Raw genomic sequence first — 22,283 nt, 5'->3', positions numbered from 1 at the left:
CGGCGCACACTGCCGCGCACTGTACGCACTACATGCCCCGGTCGACCTGAAGAAAGAAAGCAAAAAAGTGTCTCAAGGGAAGCACAGGCCGGCCGCGGGCGCTATGGCTGCACAACAGCATCCCCGCCTTTTCTATTCTTTTTTTTTTTTTTTCCTTTTCCCGGCGCCTTGCTTCTGGATGATGATGTCGGTTGGAAAGCCTAGCACGGCCTGTCGCAGCTTTGCTGCTGGAAGAGACAGGAGTGGCTGCGTCACCGCGGTCACTGAACACAGGTTTGGCCCCACGGGCCCCGGGGTTTTTTTTTTCTTTTTTTTTTTTTTGGGGGGGGGGGGGGGGAAAGGGGGGAGGAAATGGTCTCGAAGTTCCCGTGCCTCTTTATCCCCGGGTTCTACCACGCTTCCCGATTCGTTCCCACATTTACCCCCATGCGTCCAGACGATTAGGAGGACTCTGGTTTTAGTTACAACACTCTAGCCAAGTTACAGAGTAACTATGTCTGTATATACACTAACTATGTATGTACGGATTACAGTACCTCTATACTTCGTACAGACACTACAACAGAAGAATGTTGCTTCTCCCGTAGCTTGCCGGCGCCACAGTCGTCCGAGCTTGACTGTGCCGCATCCGAGACCCATTTCCTCTTCGCCCTGGCCATACGCTGTCTGACTGACTGTCTGTCTGTCTGTATGTATGTATGTATGTATCTATGTATGTACGTCGCCACGCTGCATGTGTGTTGCGTCTATGTACGGATTATACAAAGTCATTACCCTGTGAAGTCTAGGAGTCCCGGGCGGGGGGGGGGGGGGGGATATACCCGAACGGATATCCGCCTCTTGTCGTCATCAGCCAGCCTGCATTCTTCATGCAACACCAGACCCTTGACCATCTCTGACTTGCTCTGGCCCCTCCATCCGAGTTCTTCTTCTTCTTCTTCTTCTTTTCCCTCGCTTTTCAAGCCAAGACACAAATATGTCACTACATGGTCTCCCAGCAAGATCTCGGGGAAGGGATGGGCCCGGCTCGGTATCGTTGACGATCACCCCCGCGTTTGACCAGCTGACCTCTAGTGTCTCGGCTCGGTACACTTTTTTGTTGGGTGGCTGCGTGGGGTGGCCCGGATAGCGAACCCGAGTTCGATATTGGCCAAGTGATCTGCTTCGATGTACATACCCCCTTGAGCGACGCCGAGGCACCTTCCCGTCCACATCATCTCTCTCTCTCTCTCTCTCTCTCTCTCTCTCTCTCTCTCTCTCTCTCTCTATCCTCGTCTTTCTCTATCTCTATCCTCGTCTTTCTCTCTCTCCATGCCCAGCAAGTATCACCTCTAGTTATCACACGATCTCTGGCTCTGCCGTGATCCGACCCCCGATCGTGTTCGGCCGTGACATATTCGCGGCAGCTAATTATCCAACGGTAACCTCCCCTCAACCCGTCACCCATCAGTTGAATGAACCTCGCGACGGGGCAGGCTTTAATCCCTCGCAGCTCTCCTTCTTAACATTGGCCAGCTACCAGGGACGTGTGTGTTGGGAAATCGGCGCAGAGGAAACCTCGATGTGGAGGGAGGAAGGCCTTTATGGGTTGACAGAAACAGCAGCTGTTGACGTTCCGAGTTCCCCGGGCGGGAATGGCCGCAGAGAGCAAGTACATGGAGTGTATGAACCTTTTCTCTTTTTTTTTCTTTTTTCTTTTTTTTTTTTTTTTTTTTGGGAAGAAAAGCCCCAAAAGGAAAAAAAAAAAAAAAAACCCCCCCCCCCCCCCCCAAGGTGTGACACGAATTTGCCAAGGCAGGCCTGGCTAACTCAACAAAGGAGGCTTCAGCCACAGCAGAGAACAAGCAACCCGGCCGGCCGGCAGCGAGGACGAGGGCAGGGAATGTCGCACCTCACTTCAGGAAACTGACCGGACCACTGGAAGGTATTTCGATCAACCTATCCGTACAGGGTGCGATAATTTGCATAGTGAGCGAACACAAGCCGCATCACTGAACCAACGGCACCTTTAAACGGCACCTTTTAAACGGCACCGTTTAAACGGCCAGGGCGGTGTTGTTGTCCGCCCTTCAGACATCCCTGTCTTTGATCCCTGGGATGGGTTTTTGTCTTCAGGTGAGACAACAAGGCGTATATGTATTTCCATTTACGGACCAAAACGGGGTCACCTGGGGAGGTCCTCCTGAGCAATCTGTTCATCTCATGCCCCTATGAGTTGTTCCCAGGGGACACACGCGGCCGGCGCCACCCCAGAGCCTGGGGTCCTCCAACACACCCAGCACTACGCTACTGAGACATGTTGAGAGACATAGTAGCACTTCCCGGTACGGAGAGTAGCCTGGGCCTTGATGGTGGCTTTGACCATGGGTCCTGCGAGGAGCAATTGACGGACGGTGGAAGGAAGCAGAAGCAGCCCCTCCCAAAAGAAAACAAAAAGAGAAAAAAGAAAAAAGAAAAAAAGAAAAAAAAACAACATCCTTACACGGCTATGACGAGTCTTGGGCGGATGATCCACCTGCAGAGAGGTGTCACAATAACCGCAGCAGTTATGTACGGATGTACAGATTACGTACGTACATACATACATATGCAGGACCAGATTTGCGTCTGCCGGATTCTAGGCCTTCGGGTACAACTCCCCTCAGTGAGACCTTGCACGCAGGCCATACATACATACACTACCACATTACCATACCAGCGCATCGCATCGCTAGCTCCCCAGGATCAGCAGCCGAACCTTGGCTGGGGAATGGGGGGCGCGCAGGAGCATCAAGAAGCGCTCTTCTCCCGATACGACGGGCCTATCAAGGCACCGGGAGCCACCCAAGAGATCGCGTTCCGCGACCCGGGGGCCACATCGGCTTCCGAATCGGGCCCGCTGCAGATGCAGCCCCGTTCGAGACGACCGTTGCTTGATGCTGTGACTGGCTGCTTGGGTTTGGTCTTCGTACATCGCATCAGCTTTTTTTTCTTTTCTTTTCTTTTCTTTTTTTGCGGCCCTCTTTTTATATTGTATACGTCTTGTTGCTTTCCTGCTTTTCCTTCCTCCGGGCCAGACTCTGGGTGAGGAACCGCTTGTTTCGTTGTTTTGGTATGGTTGTATCTTTTCTTTCTTGTTTCCCCCCCCTCTTTGTACCCCTCGTATACGAATAATGCGCTGCTCCAGCCAAGGCTCCAAAGCTCAAAGTATTAGCTCCGGCGCCGGTTGCTTTATTAGCGGATCTGGATCCGAGCAGCTGATCCATGTCGGCGTTGCTCATATCCGGTGTCGTTGTAGCCCACGTAATCTATCCACACACTACACTATAGCTACGACGGCTCGATTCGAGCGGTATGTAGTGCGGAACTCCAGGGTCTCCATCTGAACCCTGTGTTACCACACGCTGGGTAGGGCCCGGTGAAGCGTCGCCTAGCTTATTGGCGGCAGCGGGAGGCCGAGTTAGGTTGTCTGGGCGCGTGGGAGCGGCTATCACAGGGGGCCCCCTCTCTCCCTCCCTCCTCGGCCGGCATCCCAAACTACTACACTACACACACCTCGGAAACAACAGGTGGTGTACAGCAGCCGTTGTGCGGTGCACTCCTGGGGTGGGTAGCTGCCCCATCTCGCCTCGGGACGGGTGCGGGTGAGTTGAGGGCACCAGAAGGGAAAGAAGAAGGGGATGAGGATGAAAAAGAAGAGAGGGAGGAGGTTGTGGGTGTCATTGTAGGGTCTCGACCCTCACCACCCAATCACCCTTTTCTACCTAACATCTCGTTACCCGTTACCCAAAACACTTCCCCTCATCCCTCTCCACCTCCAGCATGAAACCGGATTGCGAATACATGTCATAGAATACGCTAGTGTAGTCTGACCTAGATCGAAATTGATCTAGGCCCGTGTGAGCCATGGGCCATGCACAATACTGAGATAGGAAGGAAGAGGAAAGAGAGAGTGAGGGTGAGTGGGTGATGAAGGGGGGTGGGAAGGCGGGTTCTAGAGAGTCTAGACCAAAATCAGACATTAGATATATTCGTAAACAGGGCAGTGGTGTATGTATGTAAATACGTCTGTACATTGCTCGGTAACTTGACATATGCTGTCGCGCTCTACAACCACCACCAACTTCTGCCCTTCTTTCTCCCGTTCGGGCCCTCGTATGTGAGACCCAACGCAACGGGTCTAGCGTAGCGCTTCCGGCGGAGGAGGTGGCGTGTGCGGTGTGTTGTGGAGGGTGTGTGGGAGAAGGGGGAAAAGGGGGGAAAGAAAGGGGGGGGGGGTACAACCGACGACGTCAGCGTGCATCCCCAGCATGACTTTATAAATATGGGAGAGTGCAGACAGTCCAGGGAAGGTGGTGGGTGGTGGTGGTGGTGGTGGTGGTGGTGGTGGTGTGGGCGTAGCGTACGCGTAGTTAACATGTTGGCCTCGTTTCGACCCGTGTTTCAGATGAAGGAGATGGACCATTTTTACAGTATGTGGTGATGCCTGGACGGTCACCTCGCTGGACGAGCCAACATGCATAAGTGGCACCTCTTTATGTATTATCTGACCAAAAGGACGAGGAAACGAAGGTGGCTAAGGGGGGGCGGTTGCCCTAGCAAGGGCTTCGATGCCAGTCACGAGGATAGCGGTAACCGTTATCCGAGTGCTGCGACAACCATGTCGGGCGAAGAAGAAAGGTAAAATCCTGATACTGGTTTGCCCTCGGAAGAAGAGGTTGTGGTGGTTTTCAGGGGAGCTGTCTGCTGCTACTCCGCAGCAGAATAGGGAGGGAGTTGGGGTTGGTAGGTAGATGTTAGTGTAATCTCCTTTCCCCCCTCCCTCTGGGATCTGGAAATGGATGATATGCAGGGAACCCCAGGGATCACGAGCCAACGGCTGCTGGGGCGTGCAGATGCTTTATTAGCCGCGCTTGTCTGCGGCTGTGTGACGATAGCGCGAGCTGCTTCCACGTTTAAGGTAACGTCGGGCTGCATCCCTCCACTACCCAAGGTATGTAGGTACCCAAGCTCGGTTGCGTCTATGACCGACAGAGCGCCGCAGAGCAAAAATATTCCACTTTCTCCTTTTCTCTTTCTCTCCTTCCGCCACTCTGCCGTCCTCGTGCGGGATACATGGCCGAGGGGGCCCGCCTTCATATTCACATGCCGTAAGATGTGGACGTGACACAGCAGCGACCGGTGTGCTGACATGATCAGATCTTGCGTCGAGAAGAGAGGGGGGCCACCCGTCAGGATCGAATAAAACAAACTTCCGAACTAAGCGGGAAAAATCAAGCGGGGAAAAAAGAGAGCAGGGAAGTGAGAACGCTGGCTCGGATGGCAAGAACCTAAATGGACCGAAATGGGAAACAATGGGCGACAATTGTTGGCTGCCCGATTGTTTCTGGTTGCCAGCTGGTTCAAGCACGTCTTCCATCCTCTCGGAGACTCCCATGGCATCGGGCATGCAGAGAAGAAGGTTGGGTTCTGCAAAGGCGTTGAGCACGGCATAGTTAGCGGGCGGGCACGGAAGAGCGCAATGCCATGATCGTTCTCGAGGTGGTCTGTTTTGTGCCCAGTGGTCCCGCGGGAGTAGCTACCGGGTAGTTAGTAGTTGCTCAGCGTTGTCGGTACTGTACTGTACCTGCCTACTACATTAGCTGTTTAAAGGCAGTGGAGGCTCCTGGTCCTTGTATTTGGCAAGTACGCGAGTTAACTACGCGGTAGGTAAAAGTTCGTTAGCTGATAAATAAGGCACCTACTCTGTTCAGGAAGATCTGACCTGGCTACCCTTATCCACTGCGGGGCTAATCTCCTTGAGTTATTGCTATCTTACTATTATAGGTATGTACGGATTACCGTGTATGTAATCCATACTCCGTTGATTGTGGCTCAGCAGTGGCGCTTAACATTAGGCCTCTAATCGTATTCAAACGCCACGTCAGACGAACCTGTTGCATTCAGCCTTGCTCTGCTAGTTATTGTTCAGCCTCGCCTTTTCTTCGCCCTTCCGTGGGAAATGAAAGCTTGTCCATGAATAACAAATAGGCTGCACCAGCTCAACGTTACTGATAACCTGCCGAATCGCTGCCCGGCCAAGGCGCCCCAGATGCCCCAGATCAACTCGCAAACACCCGATTTCTGAACGGTCGGTCCACTGCGCCCCTCAGCACCCGATCCCAGGCACGAGGTTTAAGGTTTCAAGAAGCTGCAAAACACCTGCACCTCACGTCTCGTATCACGCGATTAGGTTCACGCGACTTTGTGCTCCAACTCCGTACCGTTCTTGATTATCAGGCACTGGTTTTATCACCGCCACCTGCCAGAGGGCCCTTCGCGCCTTTCTCGTACTGCAGTGCAATCCTCGAGAGCAGAGAGCAGAGACCAGAGACCAGAGACCAGAACCAGCGTCGCACAATGTCGAGCCAGAATCCATCCACACCTGTCAAGGTGCCATCATCGGCTGCCAACTACACCCCCGCCACACAGGATCAAGACCTCAGGTCTCAAATCAACGCCTTGCTGATAAAGGAAGGCCACGTTTCCAAGTAAGCTGCCTTGGCACGCCCCGGTCGCCGGCGCCCCTTCCCGTAGCTTAGCGCACCATGGCGACGGCGACCATCTTGATCAAGACTTAGATCGCTCACACACCCGTGTCCCCGTGAACAGGATCCAGGAGAGTCTCCTCCACGCGCTGCACGCCCACCAGTCCAACTGGCCCACCGTCATCCAAGCCCATGCCCTCTCCCTCCTCCGCTCCGGCGAGGTGACCTCCTTTCCAGCCCTCATGCGCCGCGTGCTCGAGGACGTCCGGCAAGACACGGCCCTCGGGCCCGGCCCCAGCAACACCAACGGCAACTCCAGACCCGCCACCAACGGCGCCGCCGAGGAGAACGGCACCCCCCTGGCAAACGGCAAGAAGGGCGACTCCAACGCCTCCAACGGTGCCCCCGCCAGACAAAGCCTCGCCGTGCCCCAGACGGTTGTCGACGAAGCGCTCAGGATCACGCGCGAGTGCCTAGACCTGGTCTGCGAGATCGACGAGACTGGCGCGACATGATTGCTTCGAGGGGAAACAACCAAGCAAAGGGAAGAAGGAGGGGGGGGGAGGGACAAGGAGAGAGGTGTGAAGGAGGGCAGGCCGGCTCTCCAAAAGGGGCCGGGACAGGTGAGGAGGGGGGGTGTGGGTGTTTATGTGTGCGCGCGCGCGAGAACTTGAAGTCGACAATTTCCCGGCCAACAACCACCCGATCCTGCCTTGTGGACACGGAAATTGGCATCACCGGGCCGCGTCATCAACCCCCCCGACGCTTCCCGGAAAGAACAGATTAGGTTGGGCATGGGCTGCTGCATCCGCCGTCCATACAACACATTCACCAGGAATTCAAGATGAAGGAGACCACACCTAGGCGTGCCACCCGGACCCGAAAGATAGCGCAGCTGAATAGGCCGACCAAGGAACCAAAGAGAGAACCGGAACCATGTTTCCCAAGGTGGTGCCCCGCTAGCCCACGGAACCGGACACCGAAGGCTGGCAACGACAACAGCAGCAGCAGCAGCAACAACAACAACAAAAACCGTATTCAGGCCCGATCCCATAGTCAGCCCACCATTTCTGAGCACCGGTTCGGTTTATCGTCATTTCTGTTTACTCATTAAACGCCAGAAAGGGGAGCGGGATTGGGTACGGATCTTGGGAACGGGAACGGAAATATCAACAGGGCGGGAAAGGAAGCTCCATGATAATAAGCATGAATGGCTAGACTTAATTCTCCATTGGGTGTAATGTGGCGGTCTGCATTAACGAACGGGAAAGATCTTTATCTACTTTTTGTTCCCGAGCTTACATTGTACTTGTACATTTACACCATCCCCGTGAGTGCGGATAATGAGTTTGGGGGAGAGACTCGGACCAAGAGAGCAACGCGGATGAGACGCTCGCCGTTTCCTCCACAATCCCATCATCCTATTGTCGCACTCTTGTATCTTAGTGGTCCTCTCTCACCTCGTTAATCCCCAGTTGACGGAGTTCCAGTGCAATTCCAAGCCGCCGTGAACCAGAGTCGAACCTTGCTACGACTTTGGGGATCCTGGCTCGGAAATCGCGGCGACCTAAGTGGTTAACTCTGCAGAGCCAGGAGAGCAAGATCGGACACACACGCCGAAACTCGCTCGTAACACAAAAATGTTTGATAAAAGCAGATGCTCAAACCAGCAAAGGACAGACACACACCTGCGCAAGCATATGTAGCAAGACTCTGGGATACCCCAATCTATAATATGTCCTGTCTTTCTCAAGTGCGCCGTTATCAACAACCACGTTGCTACCATCCGGCAGACCGCTGAACCGTGTCACGCCTCCTCCCCAAACGACTGTGGCCGTCCAATCTATCTCTGGACTCCCGCCTCCCAGTACCCAGGGGGGAAGCAAGTGTCCACCCATCCGCTTCCTCCTACCCTACCTTTGGAGGAGCTCACAAAGCCAGGCGGAAGAGTAACTGACTAACTCCGCGCAAGGGAAGCAAGGCTAGAACATCAATGCGAGCCCACGACCGTCATGGATGATGAGCAGGCGCGTGAGAGACGGTTCTGACTCTTTATGGTCTCATGATTCCCAGATCGAGGAAAGGAAAAGAGCTAGATAGAATACATAAGATCCCGGAGACCAGATAGAATCTCTAAACGCCTGCTTGGCCGTCTAATCGTAGAGACCGTCGTCGTTCCCGGCATCGCCAAACGAGTTCCCGGCGCCCGAGCTGCCGGCGTTGCCGCCCTCAATGCCGCCCTCGGGGAACTTGAAGTAGGCGCCGGGACCAGCGTTCTTCATCTGCTGGGCAAACGCCTCGTAACGGCGGATCTCAACGTCGGTAACCGAGCGGCGGGCGTCCCGCATGGCTTCCTCGAAGTGGCGCTTGGTGAGCTCCGGAACCGGGTCCTCCTCGTCCTCCATGTCGACGTCCTCGCCGGCAGCCTCACGTTCCTTGTTCCGCTGGATCTCGAGCGAGATGGACTCCTTGATGGCCAGCTTGACAGCGCGCTGGGTGATGAAACCAAGATCGGCACCCGAGAAACCGTGAGTCTTCGACGCGATGTAGGCGAGGTCGACGTCAGCGGCAACGGGCGTCTTGCGCAGCTGAGCCTTGAGAATGCTCAAACGGCCAGCTTCGTCGGGCAGAGGCACGTAGATGAGCGAGTCAAGACGGCCGGGACGGCACAGGGCAGGGTCAAGCTGCTCCGGCCGGTTGGTGGCGCCGATGACGAAGACATTCTTCTTCGAAGTCATGCCGTCCATTTCTGTAGGGGCGTGTTAATACGAGGGGGGAAACTGAAACGAGGTCAAGGGAAAACTACTTACCAGTCAGGAGCTGGTTGACGACACGGTCAGAGGCACCGCCAGCGTCGCCAACAGAGCCACCACGGGCTTTGGCGATGGAGTCCAATTCGTCGAGGAAGACGACGCAGGGGGCAGCAGCGCGCGCCTTGTCGAAAATGTCACGGATGTTGCTCTCCGACTCGCCGAACCACATGGACAGAAGTTCGGGGCCCTTGACGGAAATGAAGTTGGCAGCGCACTCGTTGGCAACAGCCTTGGCCAACATCGTCTTACCCGTACCGGGGGGACCATAGAAGAGGACACCACGGGACGGCGAGAGGCCAAACTTGAGGAACTTCTCCGGATGGTCGACGGGGTACTGGACGTTCTCCTTGAGTTCCTGCTTGACACTCTCGAGGCCGCCAATATCCTCCCAGCGGACGTTGGGAACTTCGACAACGGCAACCTCGCGGAGAGCCGAGGGGTTCGACACGCCGAGGGCGAAACGGAAGTTCTCCATGGTGACACCAAGCGAGTCGAGAACCTCAGCATCAATGGTGTCCTCATCGAGGTCGATGAGATCCATCTTCTCGCGAATCTGCTGCATGGCCGCTTCGGAGCAGAGAGCAGCGAGATCAGAGCCGACATAGCCGTGTGTCTCGGCAGCAATCTGCTCAAGATCGACGTCATCGGCCAGCTTCATGTTCTTGGTGTGGATCTGCAGGATCTCAAGACGGCCAGTGGGGTCGGGAATGCCGATGTCGACTTCACGGTCGAAACGACCGAAGCGACGCAGAGCTGGGTCGATAGAGTTGGGCCTGTTAGTCGCGGCCATGACGACGACGTTGGATCGCGCCTTCATGCCGTCCATGAGGGTGAGCAGCTGAGACACGACACGGCGCTCAACCTCGCCGTTCGTCTTCTCGCGCTTGGGAGCGATGGAATCGATTTCGTCAATGAAGATAATGGCAGGCGAGTTCTTCTCGGCCTCTTCGAACGCTTTCCTGAGGTTGGACTCGGATTCACCGGCCATCTTGGACATAATCTCGGGGCCGTTGATCAAGAAGAAGAAAGCGCCGGTCTCGTTGGCAACGGCACGAGCCATCAGCGTCTTACCGGTACCCGGAGGCCCGTAGAGCAGCACACCGCGAGGGGGCTTGATACCGATGGACTTGAATAGCTGGGGATGCCGCAGTGGCAGCTCGACCATTTCACGGATCTGAGCCATCTGCTTGCGGCAACCGCCGATATCATCGTAGCCGACCTCGTTAAGGTTGTTCTCCTCCTCATCGCGCTGGATGGGCTCGCCTTCACAGTGGATGACCGTATCCTGAGCCACGATGCCGTACTCGGGCGGGTCGACCTCGACAACCTTGAACTCCACTTGCCTCATGCCACCACGAACGATGAAGAGGTCGCCTTGCCTAACGGGACGGTAGGCTTCTCGGAAGTACGGAGCGAGGAAGACATCAAACAGAGACCCGGTGAGGCCTTCAACGGTATCGGCGATGGGAAGGACGGCGATGCGCTTGGCCTGATTCTCTCTGTCAGCCTCTTGTAACGGGCCACGGGAAACGCTTACGGTTACTCACATATTTGATATCCGGGCAAGGATGGATAGTGATGATGTCGCCGTGCTTGACCCGCAGGTTGTGGCGGACGACGCGGTTGATGCGGGCGCTCCCGTCATCCAGATCGTCGTCGGCGAGGACAATCAGAACGGTGTCCTTCCTCTTCTTGCCGCGGACCAACACTGTGTCACCACGGAACAGCTGGAGGGCCTCCATGGTGTTGTTAGAGAGGGCGATGATCGAGTTGTCATCGTTGACGGCATCGGTCACCCTTCTCCTCGTTAGCACGAGTATCCGATACGGCAGCTTGTCGGCTCACATACATCAACTGGTTAGGCTTCTTCTTCTTCTTGAGGATGGCGGTCGCTGTGTCATCTTCTTCCTTGCGCTCAGCGCCCGAGGCGTCGCTGTGCCGAGAGTTAGCCAACTATTTGAGCTTCAACATGCGTTGGTGATGGGCTGCGTACGTCAAGTTGACCTTCTTCTTGTGCGCAGGATGATCGGGTGTGGGCTCGGGAGCCATCTTGTTGGCCTGATCGCGAGCTGCGGGAATCGGCGGGGTCGAATAGTAGAGAGAAAGTGGGCTGCGCGATGTGGCGGGTGTTGCGGAAGGAGGGTATTCGCGCAACAGGGAAGATGAGGAAGTTGATGAGAGGAAAAGAGTTGATTCCAGAAGAGAAATTTGATGGAGGAAGATAAGCCTTGGAGATTTTGGCAGTCTTCGCCTTTGGATGGAAGTTGGTCGGAAGTCGCCTCTCCAAGGACAACAGGCGGCAACAGAGTGACGTGTGGAGCATGGGCGGCGAAGCCCGTGCACTCTCAGCTTCCAGGTACGCAAGCAAGTTGCAGGCTGAAAGATGGTCCGAGCTTCACCTAACGTTTATCGGCATCTCACCAATCATTCATTCGCTATGGAGAAGCTTCTAACTGTTTCCATTTATACAAGGTTGGCCATCTGCTGAATTGTACAGATGACGCTTGCAGTGAAGACACTCCTTCGTTCCCAGAATAAGCAACGTGTTATTTTCTTTTCTACTGCATTTGTCACGATGTTTGCCTATGTTAAATTCCAAGCAGTGTCGCAACCGAAAGAACGATATCAACACAGTACCGAACTACGGACGTACTATCTTCGCCCTTCGCCACCGACCGCATTATCAACCGCCCTGCAGACCATCATCGACAATGCAATGCTTATTATACTTTGGCAAGGCTTTGAGCGTGGCGTCCTGGGTTACAACGGCCAATAGATCACCTAATCAAATTCAACCGAAGACGCCGGCCGGAGGGAGAGCTATTGCACACAGGCAAAAAGCTCTTAACTCTTAGTTTGAGAGATTGCTTTTGCACTGATTGTGTCACGCTGCCCCGAGTGGATAGGAGAACACTTGTAGGTAATCTGCCTATTCTTGTTAGGCCCTCTTAAAGCGACAGATGTCTTTTTTCCCCTTTTCCATTTTTGTTCTCTTTTTTCCTCTTTCTTTCGGGAAAGATGGTTGGCATGTCAGCCTCAAGGAGTGGCCGAATAGGCAGGGAGAGCCTCGAAAAGCCCGACAGATTGTGTATCGTTAAAGAGCGACGTCATCAATGCCTTTCTTGAAAGGGATCCCGGATACCTTAGATATCGACATCTACATGGATCCATATTGGTCTGGGATAAGAGCCAGTGAAGGAGATGATTCTGCAGCTTTGAATGATGGCCGTTGGGACAAGTGTCCCTTGCACCATATATATGTATACTGCGTGTATATTTCTTGTCAAGTTATCCCACTTGACGACCCAATTCAAGGAACCACATAGCCGAATGCCGTGGACGTGGTCCGACCAGGGGTAGGCTTCGCCTAGCACAGGCGCACTTGAGCTGTGTGGCTTGAGGACACGCACGGTGCCTGAAGGATCGTTTGTGTGTTTATTGATCATCAATACGAAGCGCTTGTCGCATGCCCTTCCAGAGAAGTCTGGCTTTGACGTATGTACTGTACATTCCCTGCTAGCTTGTCAATTTGAAGAGAACTGGTATACTTTAGGTATGCATAATATCGAGTATAGACAACGCCATGGAGTTTCAGGTGGCGAGGGCTTGTCAAACGTCACGAGGAAGAGAGAAGTATTTGGAGTTGCAACCACAAAGAATGGTGCTAAGGCCTTCAAACATAGCTGTTTCATGGTGGGGAAGTGGGTGTATACCCGCCCTTCAATATGCTTCCCTGGTAAACTACTCCGGGAGTCGCTTCTCAGCAGGCAACAAAGTATTTGAGATGGTTCTCTCTGGTTTCAGGAGTTTATTCTACCAACCAACTTTGGCCAAAGGTGGCCATGTTTCGAGAAAATAGCTGCCTTGGCAAAATGTGGCGGAAGTTCAGAGTTGGCTTTCATTCCGCTCTGTAACTATAAAGAAACAGGACTGAGAAAACGCCTACCACACGAGACCAATTAGGGCTGGCAAGGGCTGATTGTGGACAACGGGTTGAGCGGCGTTGTCGATTGGGCGAGGCGTACCATCAGAATCATTCTGGGTTTCCTGAGCGAGAGAGGACTCCCAGGCGTTCGCAGAGGTTGACCGACAAGAATAGCGCCTGACGTCCAGGGTGCGCTGGCCACCGCTACACTACCTGTTCTAAACAAGTTGGAGTCGCAGTGGGGCGGGGTGGAGGTTGTGCTGGACGTTCTTGCGGTAAACACACGCAGCGAGGACTCGGGCCCGAAGCATGGGTGCGGCGCGTCGGACCATTGCCTGCCTCCTTTGAATGGCTGCAGCATACAACGAGTGAAGGTGGATCTTCTGTTAAGGATACTTCGAACTGAATCCGTAATGACCGTTTTTAAAGTGCTTTAACTTTCGGTAGGTACTTGGGATAAGAAGGTAGCAGAGCTCGGACAGCTCACGTTATTAGGTACCTAGAGTTCAATTGGTGTATCCGCTGTCTGGACTACACTCCTCTCAGCACTTCAGGCTGCCTGATGCCCCGCTGCTTAGGTTGACACGCTTTACCATCCTATGAAGTCCAGTTGTCAGAACCGATCCACCCGATCGGGCTCTACAGGGCTGAGCAGCTGCTGCGGGTAGCTGCAAGCAAAGATGCCCAAGATATACCCGACCGATCTAGTGGAGGGCACCTTACTAACCTGGCCTGAGGTAGTAGAGCACAAGTTCTCAATACTCATTCTCCTCAGGCAAGAACGTCCCAGAACGGCAAGTGCACTACCGGATGAAGCGTACTAGCCTTTAAATCGCTTACTTGGCCGCTTTCCACTACTAGTATTTTGTGTTCAACGGGGCTTGGGGCAAAATCTTTATCCAGGACATTGATCTGGGGGAAGGTTAAGTTACAATTATCTCACCTCTTCATGAAGCCCTGACCAGTCATGCCCTTAACCGCAACCAAGCCACTCATTTCACCCTACAGTACCACATCATGGATTCCACTCCACCGGTCTTTGGAGCGGACAAGTTCCATTGACTCGAGTCTTCTACTAACTACCTACCTCAACTGCAAGGAGATATGCACGCTGTAGGGCATCCCGGTCCCGCCAAACTCTCGTTCGGGAAGCAGGGCTTCCATGCTGGAAGTACGGATTACTCTGTAGCAACCCCCCTTCCCCTCAGGCGGTCCCGGCTCTCGGCATCCCGGTCTGCCTCTCCGTATTGGTTGGTAAGCGCCAAACCTCAAGCTGCAAGTAAGCTTAAGCCCGGGGAGTCTGGAGGTGATGGCTATGGGCCACGGCAATATTCACAAGTAGTGAACCTGCAACCATATCCCAGCGATAAGCTTCCCTCATGGCTAACCCCCTTTCCCTCCCGCCCGCTCCACCCTTTGTCGTCTTGTGTTACCGCGAGGGAGAAATGGGTAGCAGGCGAGCACGATCCTATACTACCTCAGCAAGTAGTGCATGCATGCTCGCCGGGTGACGAACTGTGCTTGCGTCCAGGTTAAACGCAGTCAAGCGCCCAGAAACACAAGAAAAAGGGCCAAAAAAAGATCAAGGCAGCCAAAGGTACAACAGGGACCGCAGGGTCCGGGGCCAAGGGGAGTAAGAACAACCTACGAGGTCCGGCCACAACCGAGCCAGACTGGACAAGACTGGGCAAAGATTGGAGAAAGACCGATCAAGATCGACTATGCCGTCCTCCAACATGGGGCCCGGCTCGGACTCGCCCGCACCAGTACCCGGCTCCCGCAGCCGTCATCCGGGAGGAAGGGCTCAGGGAAGGTCCCCACGGGCTGCATCACATGCAAGTGAGTCTCCGGTTGTTTCTCGTGATGGCTTCCCCATCTCTAACCCCCGGAAGATGGGTCCTCCCGTGGGCGCGGGAGGGCAGGTGTCAAGCTGTGGAAGCGGTTGCTGACCCGGCAACCCTTCGGCGCGGTACAGGATCCGCAAAGTTAAGTGTGACGAAGCAAAGCCCTTTTGCATGCGGTGTACCGAGACAGGCCGCCGGTGTGACGGCTACTTGGATGCCAAAACCATGGCCCAAAGGCGGCGCCGGTCTGGCGGGCCAGGAACCGGCATCGTTGGCGAGCCTCAAGCACCCCTGGCCTTGTTTCACGACTGGGCATCCTCGGACGAGAGACGGGCCTTCCACTTCTTCCAGCATATCACGGCCCCGTGCCTGTCGCGGAGCCTCGACGGCCCCTTCTGGAGGTTCTTGGTACCCATGCGGCGTGAGAACTTGTGGCGGGTCAACGTCATGGCTGCCATTGCCGAGCAGATAGCCAGCCTCACCCTCGGCAGCCCTCGCCGCCTGAGCTGCAAGAGCTGTTTCTCAGCTTGTCCGTCTTCGGGCACGAGCCACCCGTCGCCGACATGCCCAATGCGGCGTTCACGACCGGCCAGGGTGCTGCATCGAATGGCATGAGCAGCTGGGCACTCTTCGACAGCTTTGAGGCTGCCCAGCCGGCAGTCACATCGTCATGTTCCTCCTCGGTCGCGGGCAGCGCGGAGATGGGAACCATGGGCGACATGGCAGGGCACATGCCGATCGATCCGCCACTCTTCCTCGATCCAATCGAGTTATCAACGGCCCCCACCTTCAGCGTCCGGCCTTCTACTGCATCTTCTCTCGACGACCCGGCCCTACCGCCGGCGTCGACACCCTATACTGGCCCATCCGCCTCCCAGTCGCGACACACATCTCGATCGCGCGGCTCGCCGTCCGTAGCATCCGGCGGATCAACGCCGGCCCATTCGACGGGGATGGAGAGAACGACAGTGCCGGCCGCCGGCTCTGGTGGTCTCCTCTCCCAGTTCCAGGAGTACCGGCAACAGCACCACCACCAACAACAACAATACTTGGGCGGCGGGTTGCCGATGAGCGTGGGCCAGCTGAGCCCCAAGACGAGGAAGCGCAGCGGGGACGCGCCGTACGACGTGCCGGAGCGGTACCGCGTGCACGAGTCCATCATCTGGCCGGACAAGGAGGACGGTACCAGCCGGCTGATGCTGTTCCGGAAGCTGGGCGGGTTACATGCCGAGTGGGACGTGCTGACCGAGTATGTGGCTGTCACATAGGTGTGCAGGCGATGACCTTTTTCTTCTCTCTTCTTTTTTCCATTTTTTTCTCTCTTCCTTTCTTTTTTAAAAAGCTTGATCAACTGTTAAATAGGTGAGTACTTTCGTCGGCGGGCGTTCCTCTAAATTTCGGTGGGAACGAAAAGAGCGGGGAATACACTTTAAATATGCGAGGAGAGGTAGATACCCTGTTTCAAGAGCGATTCGTTTTTTTTTTCTATTGGTGGGATGTCCCTCCACCATGGGTTTGGAATGGATGGTGTGTACGGATTATATAGGTAGTCTCCGTGAAGGAGGTTTGGTTATGAGCTCTGCAGTAGTTCGTAGAATTGGAAGGAAGCACCTTGTAAGAGTTGCGGCAACTATTCCTGCCGGTTCTAGCTGAGAGACCCTCCGCGGCAACGATCATTTGTGTGCATATAAAATTTCATCTGCTCATTCAAACAAGCCTAACAGGCTCCTTGTCTATATTTCGGGTTTTCGAATCAACATGGAAAACCTGAGAGAAAATTAATCCGTCTGTGGGCACTGTAAGCATAGATCTCTAGCAACTTCTGCTCACTTATATATACCCCACCCCGGCGCGCACGGTCGAGCCCGGAAAGATGCGGGAACAAGCTTAAAGCACAAAGCATTGCTGTGGCAGTTTCCAACATCAAAGAAGGCTCAGTATGACGACAATGCGCCACTCAAACACTCGCACCTGACCTTCTCTCCTTAGCTGACCGTTTTCACTCACTTCATAACGCTATCAGTTCCCGAGCCAATCTCACTCTCAATCAGTGTTTTTTTTTTTTTTTTTTAGCTCAATTGATAGACTCGCATTCTTCACCGCAGGATTATACATCTAGCAAGTGATCAAATATTCATTTCCCCTCTAACGCACAGCGACGCAGCATGTCAAAACAACAACAAGGCGCCAACGCCGAAGAAGTCGTGCCAGTCCCCAAGGTTGGGGACCGCGCCCCGTCTCTGGGCAAGGACATCCACTTCCCGCACGACAAGCCTCTGCTTGTCGTCTTCTTGCGGCACTGCGGCTGCCCTTGTGAGGAACCCCCTTTAGCACCATCCTTCTACCTCATTCGGGCTTGAACCTTTTTTTTTCCCTCTCGGGTCGGTGTTATGCTAATCGGTTCCGGGGGGTTGCAAACCCGGGAGGTTTCGCTTCAGTCGCGGAGAAGACGTTCAAGTTGCTCACCAACTTGTCGAACCATCACCCGGAGGTCCACTGCGTCGCCGTTTCGCAGTCGGACCAAAAGGATACGGACGAGTGGTAAGAGATGACCCCCGTGCGACTTGGGACAGAATCGCTCTTCCGTTAGGGGGAGAACGGGGACGCCGGAACTAGGAAAGAGGAAAAACAAAGTGAAGGAAAAAAAAAGGGCGGAGGCTAACAGGGAGGGTAACCACTCTCTTCTTTCCACAGGGTCGTGCAAGTAGGGGGCGAATGGGACGTCCAGGTGCTCCCCGACCCGCAGCGCGAGCTCTACCACGCCTGGGGCCTCGGCGTGAGCTCGACATGGTACGCCATGAACCCCATGGCGCTGTGGCGTACCTGGAAGCTGGGAACTGAGGAAGGGATATGGTAAGTTCTTTTGTGTGTGGTGATTCGAAGAGACCCTCCTTCAACAGCCCTCGTCCCCTGTTCTCTTTTTGCTATCTAGGACATCCTGCGTCTGTCCCTTCTCTTTGAGACCCTAGCCAGAGATATGGCAAGCCGCGGCTGATTCGAAATGTTGTGGACAGGAACCGAAATGCCCAAGGCGGCAGCAAGTGGCAGATTGGCGGGGCGTTTGGTGTTGATCGTGAAGGTATTGTTCGGTGGTCGAAGCCGGCAGCGAGTGCAGACGAGATACCGGATTTCAAGGAGGCGCTGAAGATTTTGACCGGAAATTAACGGATGAGTTTTTTTTTTTTTTTTTTTTTTTTTGTGTTTTGGCGCCCCTGGAGGTAAAGTAGGCTGCCTATGGGCTTGTTGTCTTTTCGTCTCTACCGTTTCTCTCATGTTCATCTCAATTTGAAGGCTTGCATTTGTCCTACGAGGCACATAGCCCTCTGGGAAGAGCGTCGACGAGCAGATGCCAGCAGTAAATATAGGTACTTTGGTGTATGCAGCGAGGCTATAATGGTTCTGGGCTCAACATTACAGCCTCTACCGACCGCAGCTCAACAAGGCAGATCCGTATCAAGTTTAAGTATACCATCGTATCATCTACCATATATGACGTTAATAACACGGGGTACCAGGCCCCCAAGCCATGCCGACCAATGCTAGAAGCGAGAGAGGTGGCAAAAGAGATCAGGCAATTCTCATTGCTCCTTGAACATTCAGCCATCGTACACGCATCAGGTGGTGAAGAACCGTCTCAAAACTCCTCCCCCACAAGCCCAACCAAGCCAACCGGCGCCCAAATCATCGCCCCGATAAAAGAATAGTTTCGGTTAATGATAACGTTAATAACGTTGACAGCGCCATCAAGACCAGACCGGTAGAGCTTTCCCTCTGGTAGTGCAAGACACACGACCCCCAAGCTGAAACCAGGACACCGGTATTGCGCCCCATTTGCTCTGTTGCCCGACTCGAAACAAGGACCCAAAAAGAAAGGAAAGGTGACACTGCCGACCAGAAGGGTCAGGAAGCGAGAGCGGTTAGAGACGCGCCCACCGAGTCAGAGCGCAAATCACCAAGAACGGGCGTTGGCTTTCGCTCAGCTGAGACCTTGATTTCGTCGGACTGCGCTGGGCAGTGGACAACACGTCCCTAAGAATTGCCGCCGGCAGACAAGTCGCCGTTAGACGCGGGCTGGACCTGCTTTCCGTGTCCTACCGGGGCATGGTAGCTGCCGATACTTTGGAAGCCCCTGTCAGGTGCAGTTGTGTTAGCAAGCATATTTCCTCTCTTCCTCTCTTCCATCAGAACTGGCGTAATGGGGCAGACATACTTCGTCAAGTCGAACCCACCCTCGTCGTCGTCCCCCGCGGGGCTGGGCGGCTCGTCCACGGGTGCGCGACTGCTCGGCCTCGTGGGGCTCGGTGGTACCGGTGACTTGCTTCGCGGGGGACTGCTGCTCGCAGCTGGAAGACCGCCGGGCGTCTTGGACGGGCTGAGGTCGAAGGGTGCGTGGACCGGCTTTAGCGGGGTGCTCCCAATATCGGCGTACTTCCAGAAAGGCGCGGGCGAGCTCGTCGGCATGTGTTGGCTGGGGCGCTGGGCGGTGCTCGGCGGCGCCAGCTTGGGATGGACCCGGTGCGGCGCCGGCGTGACAAACGACGCACCGTCGTCTTGCAGGTACGACGACGTCAAAGTCGGGGACCCCGGCGCGTTCTCCACTAACCCCAGGGCGCTCGAGGTGTTCGCCTTGCGGGCGCGCGGGAGGGGACTGTCGTCCGTGCCCGTGCCGGCCTCGTCAGGCAATGGTTTTCGGATCGGGCGCACGGGGGTTACGTGCGAATCCCGTAGCGACGAGCGGGGCTGGGGTGACCCCGACGGCGACACCTTGCGCTTGCGCGCCGACGCGGGATCTTTGGAGGCCATGTCCCGAGGCCCCGAGGTGATATAGCTGAGCTGGCTTGGAGATGACGGGTTGGACGAGCCACGATGGCCGCCGCGGCCTCCCCTCCAGGCGGTGCGGAGCATCTCTTCGCGGGCTTCAGGGACCAGCTGCCATTTCATGCCCTTCCCTGGTTCATCCGTCGACCGGGCAATCTTTTCGAACGCCTTGTTCAGCGACAGGTTGTGCCGAATCGAGTTCTGCAATCATGTCAGCACTGTGCAACACTGTTAGTGTCACGCACCGGAAGAACCTTACCTGCCAGCCGGTGGCGGGCTGATGGCGATAGTAGGCGTATCGAGACTGGATGTAGTGGTAGATGCCGGCCAGGTTGAGCTTCTGCTCGGGCGTGTTCATGATTGCTTGCGTGATCATCTGAGCATAGCTGAACTGGGGCTTGATGTGCCGATTCTCGTCTAAACTCAGATCTACGTCGCTGTTGCTCATCATCAAGGGACCGGAACCGTGGTCGACAAGCGGCGTTTTGGCCGTCGCGCCGGAACGGGCACGCGCAGACGGAGGAGTGCCCGGTCGTTTGTAGTCGGGCGGGGCGGGAGCCAGGGGCTTCTGAGCGCTGTGACCTCGCGACGACTTGCTCGGGGAGCTCGAGTGGGTGCCGTCTCCGGACGGGAGGGGATGCCGTGCTGGTCGGGCGGGAGCAGCAGAAGGCTCTGGCTTGATGATGCCGGCCCGGTCGAGGTACTGCTGAGCGATCTGGAGAGGGCTCAGGTCGATGGGGAGGACGAACATCATCTCGACGCCGCCAATCTCGATGACCTCGCCGCTCCGCAGGGGCCCGGCCTGACCAGCCTTCCACAACGCACCGTCCACCTTGAGCGAGTTACGACCCTTGACGAGCAGCCACCACTTTTCCTCATCGCGGTTGAAGTAGACGATCGCGTGAAGCCGGGAGACGAGCTTGCTGGGACCCAGATCGATATGGATCGCGTCGGGGTCGTCCGGGTTCTGGTCCGCCCGTGCTTGGGCGGGCTCGGACGAGCGGCCGATGTTGACGGTGAGCCTCGTGATGTAGTAGGTCCAATCCAGGGCGGCGATCTTGGCATATGCCTTAACTCCCTCCTTGTTCGATTCGTGGATGCTGTTGGAGTGGTCTTTGCTTGCCTGGACCTGCATCGCGGGGGTTGCCAGATGTTGGGTCACGCGGGTCACAAGCTGGTCGTCGTCTTCAATCGCGGACTGGTCGGCAAGATGCGACGAATCGCCCTCGTCAATCGGCTCGGAGGTCTCGGTTGCTTCGGCAGCGTCATCATTCTATCCAGGCAAGCACTGTCAGCGGCGAACATGCTAGCGCGGGGTGATCAAGAGGACGCTGTCGCAGCTTCGGGTGTTTTGTGTCTCGAAAACCGAGGGTGCGCGACCGAGGGGCGCGAGCATGGGGCATGGGAACGAAGGTTCTTACCTTTCTGCGCCGCTTCGAGGGGCGGGATGGGGAGGACGATTCGGCGACGGCATCGCCGCGCAGATCTCGGCGAGCGCGTTGTCCGCGTTTTTGAGGCGTGGGCATCTTTGGTTGCGCTAGGTCATCGGGTGAAGCAGCGTGAAGGAGGGGTTCGGCAAGGCTGGGGTTTCGTGTCTAATCGGCGACGAGGTTGGCAACCTTTGCTTTGTTTGCTGCCCGCTACGAGGATTTGGCGCTGGATGCGACACGATGTACAGGACCGGTGCGCGCAATGTCACTGACGGCTGAAAGTCGGGTGGAGAGTGACGGCGAGCATCCGAAAGGTGCCGTAGTTACAACAGCGTTGTTATTTCGGGTCGACAACCAGGACGAACTACCTGCGGTTGCAGAATGGGTTTGTGCAGAACTTGGAGAGTTCCAAGTCCCGGATTGTTTAATTGACTTGGGATTTTCGCGCCTTGAACGCGCAGAAGATACCAGAGGGGCTGGTGGCCAATCAGCGGGGCTTGTTTGGCGGATTCTGGTGGGGCAAATGTGGCAGTTCACGTGCTCTTCAACTTGCGAAAGCTTGTCATCCAACAAAGGGCCTTGACTCGATCCGGAAGTTGCGAGACTAGAGGTGGGCTAACAATTGTTAACACCTCGGATTGCTGGATGTATTTTGGCAGGTATCCGAACCGTAAATAGGGACAAATATACCGCAGAACCCCTCGTTTCCATCCGATCGGTTCACGCCGTTATTTTTGCCACTATATGACACCACGCTTGATAGCAACCCACCATCAACCATCAGCCACCCTTCTCGCCGGATCCACCGAACCAAAGTCAACACAGGCAGCCTCAACATTCCACATCAATCGCGGACTCCTCGCAAATACGTGGTCTGTATGCTAAAATTGAGCTTTGCATGCCACGGGTGAACGAACTGAACAAAGACCCACATCCGCCGAAGGGCA

At 55.4% G+C, this 22,283-nt stretch overlaps 6 protein-coding genes across 6 annotated transcripts; 3 read left to right on the top strand and 3 right to left on the bottom strand.

The window, feature by feature from the left end:
* Nucleotides 1-6,194: 6,194 nt before the first annotated feature.
* On the top strand, nt 6,195-7,098 carry P884DRAFT_6737 (uncharacterized protein). The gene is made up of 2 exons (XM_069446014.1): nt 6,195-6,509; nt 6,631-7,098. The coding sequence occupies exons 1-2, from the start codon at nt 6,379-6,381 to the stop codon at nt 7,019-7,021; spliced, it is 522 nt and encodes a 173-aa protein (XP_069301736.1). The 5' UTR covers nt 6,195-6,378; the 3' UTR covers nt 7,022-7,098.
* A 29-nt stretch (nt 7,099-7,127) lies between these two features.
* P884DRAFT_253538 (uncharacterized protein) lies at nt 7,128-7,802 on the bottom strand. Its single transcript, XM_069440805.1, has one exon. The coding sequence runs from the start codon at nt 7,558-7,560 to the stop codon at nt 7,153-7,155; it is 408 nt and encodes a 135-aa protein (XP_069301735.1). The 5' UTR covers nt 7,561-7,802; the 3' UTR covers nt 7,128-7,152.
* An 857-nt stretch (nt 7,803-8,659) lies between these two features.
* Nucleotides 8,660-11,368, bottom strand: P884DRAFT_189102 (P-loop containing nucleoside triphosphate hydrolase protein; the record flags this gene model as incomplete). The annotated part of the gene is made up of 5 exons (XM_069437414.1): nt 8,660-9,255; nt 9,317-10,808; nt 10,867-11,116; nt 11,169-11,252; nt 11,313-11,368. The coding sequence occupies 5 exons, from the start codon at nt 11,366-11,368 to the stop codon at nt 8,660-8,662; spliced, it is 2,478 nt and encodes an 825-aa protein (XP_069301734.1).
* Nucleotides 11,369-13,924: 2,556 nt separating this feature from the next.
* On the top strand, nt 13,925-16,513 carry P884DRAFT_288751 (uncharacterized protein; the record flags this gene model as incomplete). The annotated part of the gene is made up of 6 exons (XM_069443969.1): nt 13,925-13,981; nt 14,106-14,166; nt 14,344-14,498; nt 14,860-15,083; nt 15,220-15,509; nt 15,557-16,513. 6 exons carry the CDS (start codon nt 13,925-13,927, stop codon nt 16,354-16,356), a joined length of 1,587 nt encoding a protein of 528 aa, XP_069301733.1. The 3' UTR covers nt 16,357-16,513.
* Nucleotides 16,514-17,253: 740 nt separating this feature from the next.
* On the top strand, nt 17,254-18,253 carry P884DRAFT_295849 (uncharacterized protein; the record flags this gene model as incomplete). Its single annotated transcript, XM_069444362.1, has 4 exons — nt 17,254-17,401; nt 17,527-17,629; nt 17,783-17,941; nt 18,103-18,253. 4 exons carry the CDS (start codon nt 17,254-17,256, stop codon nt 18,251-18,253), a joined length of 561 nt encoding a protein of 186 aa, XP_069301732.1.
* Nucleotides 18,254-19,117: 864 nt separating this feature from the next.
* P884DRAFT_274051 (fork head domain-containing protein) lies at nt 19,118-21,041 on the bottom strand (the record flags this gene model as incomplete). Its single annotated transcript, XM_069442666.1, has 3 exons — nt 19,118-19,217; nt 19,299-20,107; nt 20,166-21,041. The coding sequence occupies 3 exons, from the start codon at nt 21,039-21,041 to the stop codon at nt 19,118-19,120; spliced, it is 1,785 nt and encodes a 594-aa protein (XP_069301731.1).
* Nucleotides 21,042-22,283: the final 1,242 nt, after the last annotated feature.

This window comes from Thermothelomyces heterothallicus (genome assembly GCF_042370625.1).
Source record: "Thermothelomyces heterothallicus CBS 202.75 unplaced genomic scaffold P884_scaffold_1, whole genome shotgun sequence".
Lineage (NCBI taxonomy): Eukaryota > Fungi > Ascomycota > Sordariomycetes > Sordariales > Chaetomiaceae > Thermothelomyces > Thermothelomyces heterothallicus.
Note: the sequence above shows the minus strand (reverse complement) of the source record. Positions and strands in the feature narration are given on the sequence as shown.

Excerpts from the sequence above, each read along its gene's own strand:
- P884DRAFT_6737 (XM_069446014.1), top strand. The coding sequence starts at position 6,379 with ATGTCGAGCCAGAATCCATCCACACCTGTCAAGGTGCCATCATCGGCT. Across the intron at positions 6,510-6,630 it reads AAGGAAGGCCACGTTTCCAA|GATCCAGGAGAGTCTCCTCC; the intron begins GTAAGCTGCCTT and ends CCCCGTGAACAG.
- P884DRAFT_253538 (XM_069440805.1), bottom strand. The coding sequence starts at position 7,560 with ATGGGATCGGGCCTGAATACGGTTTTTGTTGTTGTTGTTGCTGCTGCT.